General features: G+C 37.8%; 1 protein-coding gene across 5 annotated transcripts in view; it reads left to right on the top strand.

Moving 5' to 3' along the window:
• REPS1 (RALBP1 associated Eps domain containing 1) overlaps positions 1 to 21,675 on the top strand; it is an 88,030-nt gene extending 66,355 nt beyond the window's left edge. For 2 of the 5 annotated variants that reach the window (XM_039243590.1, XM_039243588.1), the window contains exons 10-20: positions 2,682 to 2,762; positions 8,123 to 8,210; positions 9,150 to 9,251; positions 10,944 to 11,019; positions 12,305 to 12,423; positions 13,246 to 13,310; positions 15,386 to 15,571; positions 16,677 to 16,772; positions 18,421 to 18,569; positions 19,323 to 19,428; positions 21,407 to 21,675. In XM_039243590.1, coding sequence (XP_039099521.1) covers positions 2,682 to 2,762; positions 8,123 to 8,210; positions 9,150 to 9,251; positions 10,944 to 11,019; positions 12,305 to 12,423; positions 13,246 to 13,310; positions 15,386 to 15,571; positions 16,677 to 16,772; positions 18,421 to 18,569; positions 19,323 to 19,428; positions 21,407 to 21,475 — 1,137 coding nt within the window. In that variant the 3' untranslated portion in view covers positions 21,476 to 21,675. The remainder of the gene's footprint in view (positions 1 to 2,681; positions 2,763 to 8,122; positions 8,211 to 9,149; positions 9,252 to 10,943; positions 11,020 to 12,304; positions 12,424 to 13,245; positions 13,311 to 15,385; positions 15,572 to 16,676; positions 16,773 to 18,420; positions 18,570 to 19,322; positions 19,429 to 21,406) is intronic. The other 3 variants (XM_039243589.1, XM_039243592.1, XM_039243591.1) reach the window with 3 other exon arrangements.
• The last annotated feature ends 847 nt before the right edge of the window (positions 21,676 to 22,522 follow it).

The following is a 22,522-nucleotide window of genomic DNA, read 5'->3' as shown; positions in this document are numbered from 1 at the left end:
GCAAGTTTAAAGTACTTACAGCTGCTTTATGGCATAATCACAGATACGTGTCCGAGACACTGTAACATATATTTATTGTAAAATAACCATTTAAGTGGTTTTTAGAAGGAGAAATTAAAGCTTAAAAGAATTTACTTTAGTAGAAAAAGAAAATTTACTAGTAGAGAGGCTTTATAGAAAGTACAGTCAGTTTTCTTGAAATCACTAATTTTTGCTGCATTTATTCATTGTTATTTTTTAAAACACTATCAGGTGAAAGGACTATGTATATTCCATTGCTGTCAGTTCATAAATAAAAGCAACTCATTCTAAAGCAGCTCAGTTCTAAAGCCCATCTTCATTCTCAGTAAAATTGCATGTGATCATTAAAGACTAGGAATGGAGTCCCTTCCAAATTCTGATTTTAGTAGTTGGATTTTCCCTTAAATATTCCTAGCAATTTTGTAGTATTTGCTAAAAAGTTTATGAGTGTCACGGTGTTTTTTACTACAGGTGGAAAATCAGAATGTTACTAAAACTAACATTGATTTTGAGACATTTTAATAATATTTATAAAAATATACATGTAGGGTATGGAATTTAAATTATATTTTAATATTCTACCACAAAGCACTAATACTCTTTCAGCAAATACTTACTCAGCACCTGCAAATATGGATGAGGCTCTGGTTAACACTAATCATGATGCCTAACATTTATTTAGCATACATTTTGCTGTGCCAGCTCTGTTCAAAAAGCTCTTACATATATTAACCTCTTACCACTTCACAACAATCCTGTGATAGAGGTTTTATTAGCCTCATGTTACGTGGTAAAACTGAAGCGCAGAGAGGTTAAATAACTTGCCTGAGGTCATACAGCATAAGTAGGATTCCAGCAGCCTGGTTCCAGCAGAGCCCGTGCTCTTAGCCATTATACCAAAGTAAAGATCTGGGTGTCTCTCTGCTCTCTAGGTAGCTTACACACAATCTTACAAAGCCAAGTACAACTTCATGCCACCAAATAAGACAGGTAATGCCTTTTTTTAAAAAAATTTAATGTTTATTTATTTTTGAGAGACAGAGACAAAGCACGAGTGGGGGAGGGGTAGAGAGAGAGAAGCAGGCTTCAGGCTCTGAGCTGTCAGCACAGAGCCCGACATGGGGCTCGAACCCAGGAACTGTGAGATCATGACCTGAGCCGAAGTCAGAAGCTTAACTCACTGAGCCTCCAAGGCACCCCAGTAATGCCTTTTCCCCCCCAAAATCTTTTGCATCTAACCTTTTCTCCATAATTAGATAATTATGATTTTAAAAATTTCTTCTCTACCCCTGCAACAATAATTATTGAAGAAACTGATAATATTAACGTCACTGAAGTGATGTCCATGATAAAAGTGAATTATTATGGGTTTTCTTTACTCAAGAATCATTTTGAATGCATCAGTATTTCTTAGTATATCTTAATTTTTATGATTTCAAAACTTATCTATAGGGAGAGCTGTCAAATGATTTAATCTATTTTTATAAATAATTTTCATCAACGAATTTGCTAATCTTTAATTTCTACATGTCTTATCAAATTGAATATCACTATTTTAAATAGTAAGTGGAACTTTGAAGCATAAAAATGTATACTTTTCCACACTGAATTATAGAAAAGATTTTGGTTAATAGAGTAGGTGTGTCTGTGTGTAAACATTTGTGTGTATATATTGTATATGTGTAGATGTTTTTCCTTCTTCAGAGGATAACTGATCATTCTTAATCAAATTTTAATGATAATTTTAATGCAATTTTGATATGCCATTTTATTACTAAGATCTCCCAAACAAATGGAATTTACTAAAATTAACATATTACCACTCCACCTGTTTTAAGAGGTATGATATTTGTGTACCTCTTTTAGAGGAGTAGTATTTCACATCAAAATATGTCTTCTATATATAACACAAACTCAGATGCTTGATTTGCTCTCATTGTGGCCGCATTCTGATTTTTCTAGCATGGGGCGGGAGGCGGTGCCTGATGGGCAGTTCTGTCTTGTGGTCTGGCATGGCCCTGTTCGTAGTGCTGATGGCAGGGGCGACTTGCTACAGATTGACATAAGCTCAAACATATATTAATTCCAGAAATCTTTTCATTTTATCTCAGTTATATTTTATTAAATGTCTCTACATACGGATAAAATATGTGCACGTACATAATAGAATCATCTTTCAGGGGTCGCACTGGCAAGTCACATTGACTTGCTTTGCTTTGACCAAAAACTTCAGTACGCGGGATTCGTTAACACCTCCAAATCAGTACATTAACATTAGACTTTTGAAAGAAGGATTTGAAGTAATTCTTTCTCTAGTCAAGACAAACCCCTTTACAGTTTTGCTTTGTTGCCATTTATATCACTTAGATCCTGTTCCTATGTGTTTTGAGTTTTAATTCTGTGAGACTTTGAATCTCTCCTGTTGAGATTGCAATAAATTATTATATGTTTGAATGTGAAGCCGCCCGCCTTCGATTTTAAGATGGCCCAGCAGAGAAAAGTATATAATGTTCGTGGAGAAATAGAGATTTCAGAATTTTGTGAGGCCTTTGAAACACAACTTGCAGTGCAACCTCTGAATTACTTTGCTAAATCTTCTCCAATGATCTTTGACTCCATCTTTCTCATCATGCTGACTTGTCTCTCCTCTGTCTGTTCAGCAGTGGGAGACATTTAGTGAACGCTCTTCAAGCTCACAAACTCTGACCCAATTTGATTCTAACATTGCACCAGCTGATCCTGTAAGTCAATCACTTAGCTTGCTTGTTTGAAATTAATTTTATTAACCCAAATTTCCATTCATTATGGTTTTTAGCTGATATGCATGATTGAGTGGAGTGCTTAGAGGGAAGTGGTGGCAGGCTTTTCAATTTTTGTGTGCTTAATGGTGGAAAGAACATTTTTTTTTATCATTCTTTGTATTTTCTAGTTATTTTGGTGACAGAAAACTGTATGTTTTTAAAATCTGGTATATGTGTCTAAGGAAGCATTTTGTGAAAATTGATTTAGCTGACCTTGTTTTCATTTGCTAATTAAGTGTATGTTCTAGTAAACATATACCGTGCATTTCAGTGAGTGACACTTAGTAATATTGTTTTATTTGTATGCTTACACATCATGTAATATGTACTATGTATGTAAATACGCAGTGTCCTCTTTTATTTTAACAGTCCAGATGGTATGGCTTTGACTTAATTAGTATGTTGAGTTCTGTTACAGAGAATCAAGTTCAGCAAAAGAACAGAGTTGTTGGTCACAGATTCCCATTGTGCAAGGGAGCCTCCGTCTTGTCCTGTGGCTCACTGTGTTGCTTTGAAAATGCTACAAAGTTCACATCTCAGATTTAAAAAATAAATTCTGTCCCCATAGAATTAATTTCATATATGTCCAACTTGTCCCTCAAATTATTTGAAAACTTTAAAACCTTAGCTATTAACCATTCTTCTCACTGTTCACTCCTGCTTTTCCTTTCATTTTTTTTATCTTAAAGAGGACATGCTAACAAGCATCTTTCAGAAAGAAAAGAGGAAGTAAGTAGGAAGGAAGGGAAGAAGAGAGTTAAGGTAGGATTTTTTTAAAAAAAAAATTGAGTTGAGTGGAAAGATATGGAAAAAGTGACACAGGCACTCTTTTTAGATATTTCTGATCAAAGACAGCCATTAATTTTTAATTAAATCTAGAAGTAGCCTTATTTAATGTGGATTTGGAGGAAAGGGCATTTAAAGATAGTAGTACATCTTCAGTAGTTTAAGTTAATGGATCTTTCATGTGTTTTATAAATTTGAAGAATTTATATCTATTTGTGAAAGAGCAAGGATGCTGTTATATTGAAAACATAATGTATGGAAGTGTTTTAAGTGCCTGTTTCATAGTTTATTAATTATGGGCCAATTACTAGGTATGTAGATCATCTGTGCCTTTTGCTTCTCTTACTGCCATTTGGAGGGCATAAATCTTCAGTTTTGATCTGAAAATTAAGGAGGAATAAAAAAACAAAATATAATTTCTGCTGCTTATTAGCAGCTGTAATTAAGGCTCTTGGGAAGCGACAGGTGCTATAAACTGTAAGACAGTTTACCTTTGCTCTGAGTTGTATTTCTCCATATTATTTGTCTCTTACCTAGAGGATCAAGTTATTTTTATTTAAAATACTTAATAGAAGTACTTTATTGGGAAGTCAAGTTTGATGTAGCAATAAAGACATGTGCTGTTTTATTCTCTAACCCTTGAAAGAGGTGAAAATAATCATGGCATGATGATTATTTCTCAGGCCAGGAAAGAACATATATAAAAATAGAAAACTCAGAGGCAAAATAAATTGACTCATGACTGGTAGGAAATGCCAGGAAATATTTGACTTCATAGTATTGATTTTCTTGTAACCTTTTGGAGAAAACACCCAAATTTGTAAATTCTGGTGCCAGCGTCTAAAATGATATGGCTCGGCACTTTATTTTTTAATCTCTAGTGTGGCAGGAGGTTCTAGGAAGTAATGTTAATTGCTATTTTTAACTTGAATTTAGATCTCTAAACTTGATCAAGCCAGCAGTCTTAACTGTTTATTATCTGGTACCTAAAAATACCCTTTTTCTATTATGGTGCTAAACTTAAGTCTAAACTTTGTTCCCCAACTAGTAATCTCACTTTAAACCTTGCATTAAGAGAATGCCCTGCTGCCATTGAGGATCTCAGTTCTTACCCTTCGTTCAGTACTTACCTGGCACACTGTCTTCTGCAGAACACAGCATATACCCACAATCCCCAATGACCCTTTGCCAGTCTTCTGTACATAACTGTAAGTGAGTAAGTAAGGTCCATACAGATTAGAAGAGAGTTGCCTAAGAGAAAAATACCACTGCAGTTCTAATATGGATTTACGTACCTGACAGTGTTGGAAATATTTAATGGAATATTTTTTTAAAGCTAAAATTTATAATAAGCCATGTGCTCTCAATAAGGTAAAAAGTCTACAAAAAGCCTCATACTTCTCTGCAGCACCTAGAAACAGCTATATCGCACAGGACAGTGACCCCACATGCAAACCGAGATGGATAATTATTAGGCTTCTAGAATTGTGATGAAATGGAGTTTCTGATACGTCATTTCCAGAAACTTGATGGCTTTTATTGAACTACTTTATCATTAATAGCCTCTAGTAGAATCTGCTTCTGCTACTAAATTCTAGACCAATGAGAAGTGTGATGCACTGCTCCTTGCCACGATGGATGCCTGATCTTGAGTGCTCCGGAACTTCTGGGCAACTCGGTATAAAACGGAAGTCTACTTTACTTATGGATTATGCCTAGCCAACTCACGTGGTTTGGTGGAGCCCCCTTCTAGGTGCCGATGATACTCCCTAGAGACAGTTTTTACAAAAGAGGTTATGTTTGTATGCTGAGGTTTGAATGCAGCTCTGAATTGGCAGAGGTGGACAAGGGCATTCCAAGCAGAGAGAATATCACAGGCAGGTCTGGTGGGTGGCAAGAGTATAGGGGAGACATGAGGTTGGGGGAATGAAGGGGCCAAGGTTGAAACCAGACTGGGAAGAACTCTGTGTGCTGGACCAAGGGTCATAGACACGAGGAGCCAAGCGGGAGTGCCAGGACAAGGCAAGGTGAGGAAGGCAGTCAGAGAAGACCACTCCGGCCAGAAGCAACGTGAAGGATCAATGGGATCAAGAGAGAGCAAGATGATGAGTGGCACAGAAATGGAAAGTAGGCAGGCTGGATTCAGACAGGATAAGGGGATTTAAGGCATGTCGAAAACACAGAGAAATGAGCATAGTATATTTTTTAAAGTGTACATAAAATCATATGTCCAAATATATGACATAAATGTGCCATAAGTGATTAGGAATGAGTTTCTTGAAGGTGATGAGGTGACTTAAATAGGTAAAAGAAACTGGGCAGAGCCTGCTAGTCAGTCTTCATACTTTTTTCGCTGTTTTTAAATTTGGGGATGCCAACTTAGAGCAGAGAAGGTGTTACTTTGGCATCTTATGGCTCAGGACTCAGAAGCCTGTAGGCATTCGCAGTTCTTCATTTGGATGTGGAAATGCCTAAAGTCAAAGCTCTGTATCCCACTGCAAATCTCAACCACAAGCAAAGCTTCTGGCACAGACGGCAGCTGGAGGCTAGGCCTGCCGTCTGGGTAACGCCCTGGGAGGAGCCGCCTCCTCCTGCTAGCCGGACCCGCGGGACTGCAGCCGCGGCAGGCCCCCGGCAGCCAGCGGTGGTGTGACTGAAGTTTGTGACCCAGAATCGATTTGCTAGCACAGAAACTTAACATCAGTATTTGGAGAATGACTAGAACATTCATGATTTTCTTCTCCTGGGGTCATTACCATGACTTACATGGATTGTACTGGACATATGTGAAAAGGTTACTTCATAGTTTGAACTGTTGCAAGTTTTATGTATGTGATTTTATACACATATAGAATATATATTAGATGAATATTATGAGTTAAAACATCTAGTAAATGGGGTTTTTTGCTTGTATTTTTGTTTTTTGGGTATTTTTTGCCTAGTTTTAGGTTTGGAATAAGAACTTATCTCATGAACTATCATTTTTTTTCTCCTTTGACCTTGCCATATTAGGTTAAATTCTGATTCTCATGGCATTTATTTCTGCCACTAGAATTGTAAGTTAAGAAAGTAGTATTTATTCCAAAAACATTTATGTATGTTTTTTATAACCATAAATACAACAAAGAACATCCAAAGTGTGTTGCTAAAAGATTTCCGAGAATGACTCTATATTATATGAGAAATCTAAACTTTCATCCACTTGTAATATTCATATTTAGAACTGTAATTTTAGAGTTGTAGAGGAAATGTAGAACTTTGTCCAGAACCATGCTGTTATGGGGCAGAATATTGCTATGAATGGGTCTGTCAGTGTAATTTCAACAAAAAAGTCATTTGTCATAAATTGGTTGAATGTAGAGATTATGAGAGTAAGCCAGGGAGACCCGTGATGGAACTGAACTTTCTCTAACAGTGGCTTGGTGTTACCTGGTACTCTCAACCAAAAATGATATCTGACTTAAACTGAAAAGTCCTTATCCTTCACTCTAGATGTAAACATAACTCATAACTAGCTATCTGAAATTTCAGGATGTCAAGTTTAGTCTTTAGCAGCAGCACACACAAACTATGAACTGACTCTACACAGAAGGAGCTGAGCACCTCTCTCCCCACCCCCCACCCCCCCACAGTACTGGCTTATTTTTATTAAGCCAAATGCTAGATCTCATACTGGTTCCTCCCCTGTGGGTCTCCGCTCCGGGCCAGGTCTACCTTGTACCCAGGTGCACCTTTCCCTTTTTCTTCTCTTCCTGAGAGGCTTGTCTTCATCCTCTCTTTTTACTTGGCTCTTTTCATTCTTTTCAAAAGCCTATTTTGCCAGTTTCCTTACTCCTTTAACTACACTTGACACTCATGAAGGAATTGCGGATATATTAACAGTCATGAAAAGGTTTAAGAAAAATGTGAAAATGTTAAGAGTTGGAGTCTTACTTACTCCTCTTTAAAAATGCATGCCTTTGTGGAAGTTTTAAACAGTTCTATAGAACTAATCTGTAGAAGGTATATACTGTTAAAAATATACTGTTAAAAATATAGCAAGCATTATTACCTTTGTTTTATATAGGAAGAAGTAAACATCAGGGTTTGTTTTTTTTTTTTCAGCAGTTTAGTGAAGAAGTTCAATCTGTTAGTATTTGGGTTCTCTTGAAATAGTCGACTTGAATCTCAGAGGTTCAGATTTATATAATTTCATGAGATCACCTCACACTTTGCCTTTGATTATTGTCTCCAGTGGTCATTTTATAGATCTTTTTTTCACTCAAATCTTTAACCACTCAAGTTAACATGTACTTTTCATAAAAGAAACCAGCTTGTTGGGTATGCATAGTGAACCTGATTTTTTTACATATTATTCTGAAACTTTTAATTAAGAAATTGATTTTCATGCTTGCCTTAGCATGAATAAGAAAGTCTATCCACCACTTTTTAAAGTGTTGCTAATTTTTATGATTTCCTGGCGTCAGCTTGGCATTTTTAATGCAAAGTCTGTATTTCCCCCCATGTGTCTCCAGGATACGGCTATTGTTCATCCAGTTCCCATTCGTATGACTCCGAGCAAAATCCACATGCAGGAAATGGAGCTGAAAAGAACAGGCAGTGGTGAGGAGGCTGTTGCTGGGCTGGGCTTCAGATCAGTGGCAAACTCAAATGCAGTTATTCTTTGAGGGTTCAGATTCCTTTCATAATTGTTCATTTTTTAACATAGTGCTTTCTACAAGTGTACATATGTATGTAGGCCTGTATGTATTTTTCATCTTATGTTAGTTGAATTTATATTATAAAGTTTTAAAATAAGGACCCTTGGAAAATGTGACTGTTCTAACACCCTATGGGGTTATGGTAACTGTTGTGAATTTACATTTTAAGTATGCTCAGAGTTTCAACCAAAGAGGGATATGTTAAAATCAATTTTAGCTTTAGAATTGTTATGTTTTGCTTGCACTCTTGAAGTTTCTCCTTATTTTTGAGTAAATGTTTTAGTTAGGGCTCCTCAGAAGTATATTTATTTTCTATATAAATCAACATCATAAATTACTTTTTTTTAAAGAGAGAAAAAGCTTGTACATGGGAGGGGTAGAGAGAGGGAAGGAGGGAGGGAGAGAGAGAGAGAGAGAGAGAGAGAGAGTGTCTTAAGCTGGCTCCATGCTTAGCAAGGAAGCTGACACGTGGCTTGATCCCATGACCCTGGGATCATGACTTGAGCCAAAATCAAGAGTTGGATGCTTAACTGACTGAGGCACCACCCAGGTGCCCCATAAACTACCTTTTTTTTTTTTTTAAACCATATGGTGTTTTGTTTAAGTAATTACCCTGAAGAGATAACATTAATGAAGTATGAACATGCAAGTTGACTTTTCTGTTATGGCAGAAAACAAAATTCTGTGTAAACAACTTATTTTTATTAAACATACTATTTTGTCTTCTATCTTTGAGGTTTACCTGCTGCTTCTTTGAAATACCTAAATGAAGTCTTGAACCCTGAGGTTTATGAATTTATTAATTCAGTTCTTGTACTTTCACCTATTAATTCTCTACTAGATCATACTAATCCCACTAGCCCATTACTTGTGAAAACGTCTGACCTGTCAGAGGAAAGTAAGATAAATTCATCAGTGAAATTTGCTTCTGGAAATACTGTAGGTAAGTGAAAAATAGCATTACAGCTTCCATTCAAGTTGAGTGAGTCTGGATTTAGAGTCTGAATAATTCAAATGTATAGCTACTTCATATAACTTTCACTGAATAAAGTAGAGATTAGTCAGCCCTTTTAGACATCCTCCCCTCCCTCTATATGAGTAAATGGTTGCTCGTTGCCACGTGGACCTGCTTCGAGGCAGGCCTCTGGTGCCGCCCCTCTCAGCCACATTGAGTCCATGACTCTGCCCACCAGCTCCTTTCTCTCTCTCACAGTAAATTGTGTACATTCATTCATGCAGCCTACGTTACTGGAATACTGTGTGCCAGGCTCTGTTCTAGCCACTGGGGATTCAGCAGTTAAAAGAGAAAAAAAAAAACTTTGCCCTAATAGAGCTTACATTCAGTAAGGGAAGTAAAAGAAAAACTTTAAAAGAAAAAAAAAAAAAAAGGAATTCCTAATAGGATATAATTAACACACTGGATAAGAATAAAGCTGGAAAAGGAAAGAGGGAGTGACATTTTAAATAAATAAGGAGGTCAAAGAAGACCTTACCAAAAGATGACATTTGGGTTAAAACTTGAAGATGAAGGATTCGTCTTTGAATATCTGAAGGAGGGACATATAAGGCACTGGAAATAGCACGCGTGAAGCCCTGATTTAGAGTAGTCATCAGGGAGTAGTGTAGGAATGGCTTTTACTGAATGAGATGAGAAGCTATTAGAAGGTTTTGAACAAAGAAGTGATCTGGTCTGACTTTGTTTTAACAGGATCACTCTGGCTGCTGTATTGCTAACAGGCCTGAAGAAAGCAAGAGTCAAAACAGGGAAATATTAGACTAATATTTAGGCTGTACTAGAATAATACAGGCAAGAGAAGATGACAGCTTGGCCTGGAATGGTAGCTGTGGGAGTACTGAGAAGTGGTCAGATTCTGACTAGATTTTGTGGGAAAAGTACATGGGATTTGCTTACCTATGATATCGGATGGGGGTGGGAGGTCAAGGGCGATTCAGGGAATGTTGGCCTGATACACTAGGGATCGAGACAGGCTGTGATAAGAGAAGGTTTGCTGGGGAAGAATGAAAGTTGGGTTTTGGACATCTCGAGTTGGAGGTGCCTGTTAGAACATCCAAATGGATAGTTTTAGTGTCATTGCTGTATAATTACAACAATTCAGCTATTTGATAAGAAAAAGGAAAGGGGTACATTGTGAAAGGAAACTAAACCAAATAACCAGTTCCTTCAATTTATAATCCTGAAAGTGTGTAGCAGTGTTAGTGTTCTTTCAGATTGTGCCTGGAATGTCTCATTTTAAATCCAATACTCTACCACAACCATTAAGCTCCCTCTGAGGTTCTCTGGTCCTCATAAGAGTTTGAGGAATTGGCAGCGATATTTTCTCAGGTGAAAATGGTGAACCTCTGGCTAATTCATAAGTTTTATTGTTGTCTATGCATATTTTTTATTCCTATTTATATTAACTTGCTCTAGATCATAACTTGTTCTGTGTGCGTAGTATTTTGTTATGTAAATATGCTATGATTTATTTGATTTATATTTAATAACACAAGGATGAAATGTTAAACTGTCAATCTTTCAATATCTCTGTTTGAAGTAATAATTATTATAATTTGTTTAGAGTATCTAGAGTAAAAAGTGAATAAACTATTATTAAATAGGATATCTCCCATTTATTAGCAGATGGGTACAGTAGTTCAGACTCTTTTACTTCGGACCCAGAACAGATTGGAAACAATGTAACCCATCAAAGGTCAGTATTTCTGTCAATGAAAAGCATATGAAAATCTCTTGTCACATTGTAATATTGAGAATTATTTTAGAACCAAGTATAAATTATTTTCCTCTGTTCTTCAGTTCTCTGAACACTGTTAGGTTACCTAGTGGTTTATGTAGAAGGGAAATAATTTTGATTCTTCCAGCTCTAATAGGAAAGCAAAAGGAACCCTTGGTAGTCTGTGGAAGGTTTAAGGAGCTGCAGTAGCATTGGCAGTTTAGTCCTTTGTGAAGGTAAACAGTTGAGAGTCTATTTAAGTACCAAATATACAGATTTTCTTTTCGAGTCTGGTGGCAGGTACCAACCATTCTGTTTTGAGAGGCCATCTAGAAGCACACCCTAATGTCTGAAGGTGTGCTACCCTCCCTGAAGATCTGTGTGATACAGAACTTACCAAACACAAATAGAAAAAATGTGGGATAGGATGCAGGTGGCTAGGGATTTGTCTGCAAGGGCTTAACTTAACCATCCACTAAAATCCATGTACAGGACAGGAGTATCTTTTCTCCTCTCCTGTTACACCTGCTCAGTAGCATTTGGCCACATGCCTGGAGGATGTATAGAGAGACAAGTAATAAAGAATCTCAGAAGAGCTTCCCGAGTCAAAGCCTGCTTCTTCATAGAATTCTTTCTGTATTTCTTAGAGTTCTCAGTCATCTTGGGTTTTATTCTCCTTTTTATCCCTATAAGTGAGGACCAGATTGCCACAGTCCATGAGACTCTTCAGAATACAGAAAACTGTGGTGGCAAAAAAGTGAATCTCTAGGGTGGGTCGAAAATGAGGACAGTCACCTCTACAATGAGATGGCCTGTGGGGACGCAAGAATGGGCACCTCAGATAGTTGAGCAAGATTCCACTTCAGTTTACCAAACTTCAAACTTTAAAAAAGTTGAAAGCTAACCATATCTGAAAGTGAAGTTTCTCTCTTTTGAAAGTGATTTTTCAAACTAATATTGCCTTTAATTGAATGGGAAAAACGTTACTAGGTTTGCAGTCTACCTTGAATTCATGTTATTAACTTTCTTTTCAGAATTTTTAAATGTATAATTACCCTTTGTAATAAAAGGGTATTTGCCTCCTAAAATAATTTTTTTGTTTAATGTATCTCATAAAGTCTTCTCTTTATTCATCGGCATACTTGTAATACTACTTGAGAAAACGTCACACCAGTGAGATCCTTTATGCTTAGCCAAGTTGAATACTTAAAAAGAACGCTCTAGTACCAGTAACATGACCAGTTCTAATGGGTGGATTTTGTAGGTCTCATTCTGGAACATCGCCTGATAACACTGCACCACCACCTCCCCCTCCGAGGCCTCAGCCTTCTCATTCTAGGTCGTCGTCTTTAGATATGAATCGGACCTTTGCAGTCACCACAGGTAGGGGTTAGAGAACTGTAGTACCTATTATCATTTGATTTTAAAGTTCATTAAAGAGCACATTTTGTTTTATTTTCTCTTAATATGTCTCTTTTTTAATTTATCTGAAAAAGTTTGAATTTAGAAGATATCAAATGAGAGAAATTTTTTTCTTAATGTGTTTGAGTTCAAATGATAAAAGATGGGAACCTGAGAGAAGCCACAAGAGATTTGAAAACAACCATGTGGAGAGATTAAGGAGGGAAAGCTGACGGGTCTTCAGTTAGCTGACAGGAGAGAGAAGACGTATAACTTACTCCAAGGTTTTAATTTTTCTATAACGGGTTGTATTGTTATTATGTTGATCAAAGTAGAAAAGTTAGGAACAGAGGATGATGATGTTCTGTTTTAGACATCATCAGTTTGGAATGACGAGGAAAAGGAGACATAATAACAAGGCCATTGGACTTGTGGGTTAAGAAAGATTGTATTATTTGAGAATCATTTACATAGAAATGATAGAGTAAATGAAAGAACATTTGAAAGTCTGCATATTTTGTAGTGAGGAGCAGTCAAACAGGAGAAGAAAGCCACGATAGCACAGTGTAATGGAAACAAGCACGTCATGACCGCCTGTGCAACAGAACAAGAGAAATGAAGTCTTGAGAAAAGGCAATGAGGCTTGGCTATTAGGTCCTATCTGGACAGTTTTGCAGGATAATAAATGCCTTCTAGTACTTATCAGACATTCTTACAAATCTTCATCCTTTGATCACATTCACTCCGTTTGTTGTACTAACAAAGTATGTATTTACTAAAAAGACAACTTGTGTATTTACTCAGGACAACAGCAGGCTGGGGTTGTTGCGCAGCCTCCTGCAGTGCCTCCAAGACCACAGCCCTCACAGGTAATCCTCCAGCGCGTTCACTACTGAGTGCTCTTCCCTGTTCGCTAGAATTATTTTGAAGATCGGGAATTACCTACTTGTCATTCTTACTGAGCATTTCATTCAGAGAAGCTAAGTCTTATTTGGAAGAATAATCATCAGCATTATTTTTGAAAGAAGCTTAAAAGTGGACCAAAAGATAATGGATTGATAAAGGAGGATTCAGTGGAAAGAACGTGGGTTGGGCGATAGGAGACAGTTGTTTATGTCCTGGACCTATCAGTGACTTGGTGCCCTCACTGCATCTCTCTGGAGGTGCTACGCCACCAGTAGAGGGAGCGTCAGATGACCCAGATGAGCATCAGATGACCTTGCCGGGTCGAAATTGTTTCGGTCTAATCTGTTCTAAGATTCTGGATTATAGCTGTTAGTTTTATATGACTGGCTGGCTGACTACCTTTCACATGAATGAATTTGGTTGATTTTTCTGAGGTAGATCCTTATAATGAAGTTGGCTATTTGAAGTTAAAAAGATGGTTTCTTAATCTTTACAAGTAAGATACTGAAATTTGAAGATTTCAGTATTTATTTTATCTAAAGTACCAGTGAAAATACCCAAGGGGCGCCTGGGTGGCTTACTCGGTTAAGCGTCCGACTTTCGCTTAGGTCATGATCTCGCGGTTCGTGGGTTCGGGCCCCACGTCGGGCTCTGTGCTGACTGCCAGCTCAGAGCCTGGAGCCTGTTTCAGTCTGTGACTCCCTCTCTCTCTGACCCTCCCCTGCTCACACTGTCTCTCTCTCTCCTAGAAATAAATAAAACATTAAAAAAAAAAAAATTAAAAAAAAAAAAAAAAAGAAACCCAGTGAGTTGGTCACTCAAGAACCTGTTCTATGGGGAAGACAGACCTATAAACAACAGTTAAATTGCTGTGCCAGGCATGTTTCTCAAATGCTTTGTCACAGTTTTACTAGCTAGTAAAGTCAAGGGTCACCTTGAAGAGGTGTAAGTACAGTGAAGGAAGTAAGGCTTTAAGCAAAGACTTGAGAGATGAAGTAGCATTTCTTGGGGAGAGGGCCCTCTGATCAGAAGGAATGACATTGCCTGGTGTATTCGGGGAAAATGGGTTAGTTTGGGGCAGCTGGAGTGATGAGGGATGAAACTGTGGAGCAGGGGAAGCGGCGGAGCACCTCTAAAAAAAGGACAGAATTTTTCTTACGGGAGATGGAGAATTTTTAAGGGATAAGCTGGGAAGAGACTGCAGATGTATTACTGTATCGTCCTGTACTTCCATTGTAACGAAACTGCTCACACTGTATTTTAATTCTCTGTTCCCTTGTCTCTTATCCTGCACTAGACTATCTGCTTCCTTAGGTCATGGACCTTATTTTTTTGTTCACTGTTATTTCCTTAGTGCTTGGCCAAAAGTTAGATACTCAATAACTGTATGTTTGGGTTGAAGGTCTTAGAAGGATTGTTCCGGCAGAGCCATGGAGGAAAATTGGAGTGAAGTAACCAGAAGTATTAAGAGAATACTTAGAGCAGTGATTTTCACACTCTAACACCTTCTTAGAAGTATAATGAAATATCTTTTTTTTTTAAATAAAAGTAACTTTTAAAGCACAAACTATTGTGCATTAGCCCAATTTAAAAAAAAAAATGCAAGTGGAGAATCTGAGAGTTGGGCCAGACCCTCCCTGTCCTTGGTTTATGTATTTATTTTGAGAGAAAGTGAGAGAGCGGGAGCAGGGGAGGGGCAGAGAAGGTGAGAGAGAGGGCGCAAGCAGTCTCCTTACGGTCAGCGCAGAGCCCACGGAGGGTTTGATCTCATGAACCGTGAGACCATGACCTGAGCCGAAATCAAGAGTCGGACGCTTAACCACCTGAGCCACCCAGGTGCCCCTAAAAGTATCTTTTTTATTGAAAGTTTGTCATCTTCCCCTTTTGAATGTCTCAGCATTCCACTTACGGTTTTGTAGAGCTCGATGCTACTGTAGCTCCCTCCCTGAATTGACAAAGTTATCTGTATGCTGTGGTTTCAAAGAAGAAGGTTGCTGCCAGCGATACACTAATGTGTGTTCCTCCCTCCATTGTGTAGGCTGCTGGTCCCGTTGTGCATCGCCCAGTGGATGCCGATGGTCTAATAGCTCACACCAGTACCTCACCTCAGCAGATACCAGAGCAACCAAACTTTGCAGATTTCAGCCAATTTGAAGTATTTGCTGCATCAAACGTAAATGAAGAACAAGATGATGAAGCTGAGAAACATCCAGAGGTCTTGCCGGTGAGTTTTCAAGGGCTTAGCTGATTTTCTGCTGGGAAACTCTCCCCCACATTATATTCATAAGCAGGTCTGTAAACAGAAGAACCTCTAAGAAGCAGATACTAGAATGGACATTAGTGAGGAAAATATCTGCTGCTGCTGCTTTAGAGGATTTCTGTTCCCTAGGTCTGTGCTTCTTAATTTTTTAATTGGCCTTAGACACCTGCTGGTTGCAATATAATGCTTAATAAGAGTTAGCATCTGGGTGGAAGTTAGCTGTCGTGGGAAAAGACACAAACACAGCCATCTGGTCATGGCTAAAACACTGCTTAGGGGCTTGCATTCTAACGCTAAGCATCTGATGTGTGGTTTGGTGAAGATTTCCATGTAATACGTGGCTCTGGTTACCATAGTTACACTCCATTCGTGTGATAGTAAGTCACTTTAGTTACACCTACCGACGACAGGATGCCAGATTCAATCTTTGCCAGCAGTGTTTTGGGAGATTATGTTTAGTTCTAGTGGCAGGAACTTCTCTAGGGATCCCTGATGTCACTAAACATAAATGTGAAGCTGGAGAGACAGAGGAATCCCAAAATCACTCTTCTGATTGTCTCAACCCATATTGAGCTTCGTGACATCCAAAACTCCATGCATATTTGATTGGCATAGTTTTTTATTAAATAAAAGTTTCCTGTAGATCTGATCCATGGGAAATCTTCTAGTAGCCATTCTTCAAACCTGTAACTTTCTGCCTAGCCCTGGGGCCTCTAGGCTTGGGGTCTGTGTCTCCAGGAAGGCGGGGCGGGGCCTGAGGGAAAGGTGAGGCGGGGCACTGGGTGCTCAGCCTTCTGGGGTGGAAGCATCCCCTCCCCCAACCACGAGAACTTTCCAGACAAATGCTGGGCTGCATCCTCAGCCCTCCCCTGCTCCTTCGGAGATCTGTCACCTCCCTGCTCTCTGCCTTTCTGTAGGACAGAATGGTCACTGTGGGGGGTTTTCTCAAATTTCTTATCAGAAGGAACATTTTCTTAATATTTTACTTTCTAATTTGTTAACATATGTATTTATGCATAATTGTATACTGATTATGTACAGTTAGGAACGATAATCTATTCATCTCTAGGTTGAAAAAGCTTCTGATCCTGCAAGTTCTCTTCGAGTTGCCAAAACAGATAGTAAAATGGAAGAGAAGACAGCTGCTAGCGCTCCCGCCAATGTGGTATGCGACAAGTCTTGTATAATACTGTTTGTTTTGTACATATAAAATGTTACATGACATCATTTTCACTTTGTAAGATTTTTTTAAATGACAGAAATCTTAGAAATAAAGTTAACTGCAGAGCACCTACCCCACCCACTTCCTAGAACTGTAATATACTTTGTCTCAGAACAAGGTCTGCCTGTTCAAAAATTCTAGGACATAATAGTCTATCGTCTAGTTTAGACCATAGGTTCCCAGAATTTATCTGGTTACTGCATTCTTTCACATGGGTAAAATAGCACTTCCTTCTTGGTCACATTCGGTTTGTTTTATTGAGTCTTAAGTATCAGAGGGAAAAATTATCAACCTTGAAGGTGGTTATACTCTGTGCTGTGCTCTTCTTGACTGTTTTGAGGATTATTTTTTCCCCCACATTTTATGAATATTTTTAAACATACAGTAAGGTTGAGAGAATTTTACATTGTATACATCAATAAACCCACAACTGACTGTACCATTAGCTTACTATACTTGCATTATCATGTATCTCTCCATCCTTTATCTACATCAGCTTTTCTTATCTTTTTTTTTGCATTTCAAAGTACTTTACAGATACTGGCATATTTTTCTGTTCAAGGAAAAGTTTTGGTAATTATTTTTTTCTGTTCTCATCCAGGCATTCCCAGTAGTTATTACAGCATGCGTTTCTGAAAGTGCCTAAATACTACTTTCTGGACGCCTTATTTTTTAATGTATTTCTGTGATTTTTTTTTTAATACTGAATTTTATTTTTGTCAGCTTACAGCAACAAATAGCACTTAACCAAAGAAATGGCATTTGATTCTCATATTTATTTATTAACAGATCAAATCAGGTTATGGTAAATACCAAAATACCACATTCATATCTGCTAAGGGCAGATTCACAGTTTCCTACAAAATGCCCACTTGTATTCAAGAGTTGAAAATTATTGGGGTGGCTCTGTTGGTTAAGCGTCTGATTTGGCTCAAGTCATGATCTCATGGCTCGTGGATTCGAGCCCCACATCAGGCTCTGTGCTGACATCTCGGAGCCTGGATCCTGCTTCAGAGTCTGTGTCTCCCTCTCTCTCTGCCCCTCCCCTACTCATGCTCATGCTCGCGCTCTCTCGCAAAAATAGACATCTTAAAAGTTACAGTTATTGTGCATTTTAATTATGAGTTTTTAAAGTATTGCCTAGCTTTCCATTTCTTTATAAATTGCTTTATTATTGATGTATTTTAGTATTTTTGAGTCAGAAATCGTATGATAATGGATGCAGATTTCTGCATCCAAAAAAGGACTCCCTTTTTTATTTATTAAATAGGTATATATATTGAGCATGTTTCTTGTTAACATTTAAACTGTGAACCTTACAGTTTTGAGTCAGATTTGGGACTCAGGGAACTCATGTTGCCCTTTATAAGAGAGCGCTGCTGTGTGTGTGCATCCACAGTTGTGACGGCAGCCAGCCTTTCCTAGCAAAATGTAACATGGCTGTTGGTACATACGTATAAGTTGTTTTAAAGTGGGACAGATGACTTTTTAGAGAATAAGCAGTTTAAAGAAAGCAAATGATGTTGGTAAAGTGCTAATTAACCATGAATGTTTTCAAAACATGCTCATTGCTAATGGGATTCTCTTCTAGAGCAAAGGCACAACACCTCTTGCTCCACCACCTAAACCTGTTCGAAGAAGATTAAAATCAGAAGATGAATTAAGGCCAGAAGTTGATGAACATACACAGAAGACAGGCGTCTTAGCTGCTGTTCTGGCGTCACAGCCTTCTATTCCGAGGTAATCAGAGCAGCTCCCACACAAATGTAATTACTGGTAACAAAAAGCACAGCAAAGTATCAAACTGAAAGGAATTATGGTCAGACTAGCTCTGTAGTTGAGCTGAGGTTCTTAGCTTTTCTTCTTTAGCGTTTTCTCTTTTATGAGTAAGTGCAACATTCTTTCTGCTTTTCCTCTTTCTATTATCAAGTTCAATTCCAATTCCATTTTAAAACCCAGACGCAAACCCTAGAGCAGATTTTTAAAAAATTAATAGTGTAGAAAATAACTCCAGTATTTATACTGTGTTTGTCCTAGATCGAGAACCAGCTGACAAAGGGCTTGTGGGCCAAATTCATCCCAAAACCTATTTTTGTAAGGCCCAGCACTGGGAATTAGGCTTTCACATTTGTGTAGAAAAAAAGAAGAGCAAGAGAAAGAAGAAAAAAAAAGAGAAAAGGAAAAAAACACACACAAGAATATGTGGCAGAAACCATATGGCCCACAAATTTAAAATATTTACTGTGTGGTCGTTTACAGAAAAAAGCTGCTGATGAATTCTATAGAAGAAGAACAACTAAAATAGTAACAATAATAATTAAGCTTCTATACCTTGGGTTGGCCATTGGAACTAAGCAAGTGAGGCAAAAGGCTATGGTGTTAAGGCAAAAGATGCTTCTACTCTCTGGTGTTAGAGCTAGGTCAGGGAAGAATGGATAGAATTTAAAGATGGGGAATGAAAGTCATGGTTTCTTGCCCTCTTTATCTTCTCAGGTCTGTTGGGAAAGATAAGAAAGCAATTCAGGCATCAATTAGACGCAATAAGGAAACCAACACCGTTTTGGCCAGATTGAACAGTGAATTGCAGCAACAATTAAAGGTATTCTGAATCTTTACTTGGGAACTTCCAGGGACTCAGAACATCTCAGAGTTAACTGGAACTTCGAAGCAATCCGGCAGTTAATAGGCTAGTGTGAAACTTCCCAGGTAGCAAGAGAAACAAATGACTTATCTAAAATGTTCTTTACGCCTTTAAATCTTTTCATACTAAAAGGAATTCTGTAGCCTCGTCTCTAGTCTGATTGCCATAGCCTATAGCCTCCGTCTATATGGCATCATTGTTACTGTGATGTTCCTGAACTTTCGTAATGAAACCCGAGAGGACATGTTGTGACTCACGTACCTCCAAGATCATAGACATGGGTCTCTACACTCTTCTTGAATTCTAAGGTGACTTGAGTATTGTTAGCTTATCCTTTTATCAAAGGCAACTCAGAATCTATTAAAGGCACTTAACCAGGTCTAAAGAAGGAGGATGGGGACAATTTAGATCATGTCACGTGTGGAAGAGAAAAGACTCGCCTCAGTTGAAATGCCGCTTACGGCCAGCCTGGCCTCCTGTCATCTGTGCTTGAGAGGAATGGGTTTGTTTTTCTTATTACTGGGATTTCTTTGAGCCCCTACAAATAAAAATTAGCCAGAATCATTTATGGTTTATCAACATCATTAAACATTCATGTCTTGTAAACCAGTGGCTCTCAAATCTTAATCTGTACACAGTTGATTAGGGGTCACGTTAAAATGCAAATTCTGGTTCATGTTCGGTCTGGACTGGGCCCTGAGAATTCTGCATTTCTCATAAGCTTCTAGATGATGACTGTTGGTCTCAGTTTGAGTAGCAAGGTTGTAAACCACAACAATGAGAAAAGAGTCCATGGTCCATGGAAGTATAAGTTGAAATAGAAAATTGTAAAATTAATGCAGTTAGTTCATTCTCAAAACAGTCTGTTATATCCCTCATCTAGCATTTATCACATTGTCTGGAATTACTGTGTATGACACATTTGTCTCTCTGGCCTACTGAAATTAACTCACTCAGAGTAAATCCTAACTTTTTCTGTTCAGGGTGACCGCACAATACATTGTCCAAGTCAAAATACTTTTCAGAGAAACGAGAGAGGGATACGTTAATACGTAGGCCAGGACACAGAAATAAACTGGGATTCTCCTAGATGAACTTAGAACCATCTTGTCTCCGTCCCCAAAACCTAGCACATCTTAAGCATTTGATAAATACCTGTGAATGAATGATATTTTTGTATAACTCTTTGATCGAAGAAGAGATTTTTATTCTGTGTTTATGAATTTGGTCTGTTGTAAAGGAAGAATGTAAAACTGAGAGCAAGCTTGCTAGCACCATCCCCTGACAAGGAAGATTTATCAGCACATGTTTTTCTGAAGAACTAAAGAAACCTATAGAAACATCTGTATACAAACTATTTTAAAAGTCCTTTTTCTCACTATATCTGAGAACAGAAAATAGGAAGTATGACATGAAATAGGAAGAGGTAGTTGTGGCTAAAACACAATACTATCGGGATGGTCAAGAAAAAGGAAAAAAAAAAGTAGGTGAGTTAGAATTTGCTGGCTGTCTGAAAAGACTGCTCAAAATCAACAGTGATTAGAAATTCTGACTGCAAAATAAATTTATCTGTGAAACAAACTCAAGTGAGTTTCAGGAGTTGTGATGACCAGATATAATTACCAGGAGAAAGAATCTGATTGATTCATCAGCTGTTGCTGCAGGGAGTAGGCTTTCTGCAAACTGCAGGCATGAACAGCCATCGCTTGCAAGTATTGGCTTTCTAATAATTAAAAAACATTTTATCCTGATGTATTTTGTAAAAAAAAAAGATTTTAATTAAGAAACCACTTTTTTAAAGTGAAGTATCCTTTTAAACTATGACTGCTATCCCTTCATCTTAAGAAATTTAAATTGTTTTCTTGATGCTAGTTGTTAAATGTGCCTTCATTTTTATATACTTCAAAACATAACTTAGCTTCGCATCTTTTCCCAGGATGTTCTTGAGGAGAGAATTTCTCTGGAAGTTCAACTGGAACAGCTTCGGCCATTCTCTCACCTATAAGCCAGTGGCCGCTAACTGTGAACGTCCCCATTCTGAAGCAGCTCTGGGTTCAGGCCAATTTGGAGACCCAGACATTCAGCTCACTGCTTAGTTCAACATGAAATTTTATGATTCTGTTTTGCCCTATATGTTCACCTGTATTTAAGTATCTTTTATTTTTTAACTTCAACAATAAAAGGGTCAGGATGACTTTTTCTGGAGGACATATTGTTTTTGTTGGCATCCCACCCTTCTCTGCTCCACAGCATCAGGAACTCAGAACACTGGTCCCGTGTACGTGCGTGGCCAGAACCTCACGCTGATTTGATGTACAGAATGGCCTTCCCGTTTATATATCTCAAGCACAGACTGATATATTTGCAGAAAGGGAGATGAAATTAAATAAATTGTCAAGTTTTCTTTTAGGTTTACATAAAGCATCTACATTTATTTTGTAAAAATTTTAAAATGAGTTTCCTACTTAATCTTTTATTTGAAAGAACTATATTGCATGAGACATTCTTTAACCATAATCAGCTATCTTCAGGAGTCACATGGGACTTTCAGGTTCTTCCTGTCTACTTGTGGGTCAGATTTTATCCTTTTTCTTGTGAAAACTTGAGCCATTTCACAAGTAACTTAAAATTTTTGTGCGTGAGATTTTGACTCAGTAGTTATGTGAACTTATGAGGTAGCTACGAAGCCAGGCTTTTCTTAATTGTCTCCTAGAAGGGAAGGGAAAGTGGTGAAACCACAGACAATATAAGTACTGCCCACTTGCAAACATCACCATTTTTTGCATGATTTATTCACTTAACTCTCAATCAGAAGCTTATGCTTATCAGTCACTACAGAGATTATTTTCAAGTAATAATGTTTTAAAACTTCTGAGGGCATTAATTATTCACAGAATAAATGAAAATTCCTTGAGATTTCTAGTTTACATTTATCTATCAGGTCATTCATTCTTTTGCCATAAAGACAGGTTTTTCTTATTAACAGAGCTTCTGAAGTATACCCTATTAAGGATGATATACTGTCTTAGGATTTGTTTTATATTATACTATA

The sequence above is a fragment of the Hyaena hyaena genome, unplaced genomic scaffold (assembly GCF_003009895.1).
Source record: "Hyaena hyaena isolate Hyena2069 unplaced genomic scaffold, ASM300989v1 scaffold_229, whole genome shotgun sequence".
Classification (NCBI taxonomy): Eukaryota; Metazoa; Chordata; class Mammalia; order Carnivora; family Hyaenidae; genus Hyaena; species Hyaena hyaena.
Note: the sequence above shows the minus strand (reverse complement) of the source record. Positions and strands in the feature narration are given on the sequence as shown.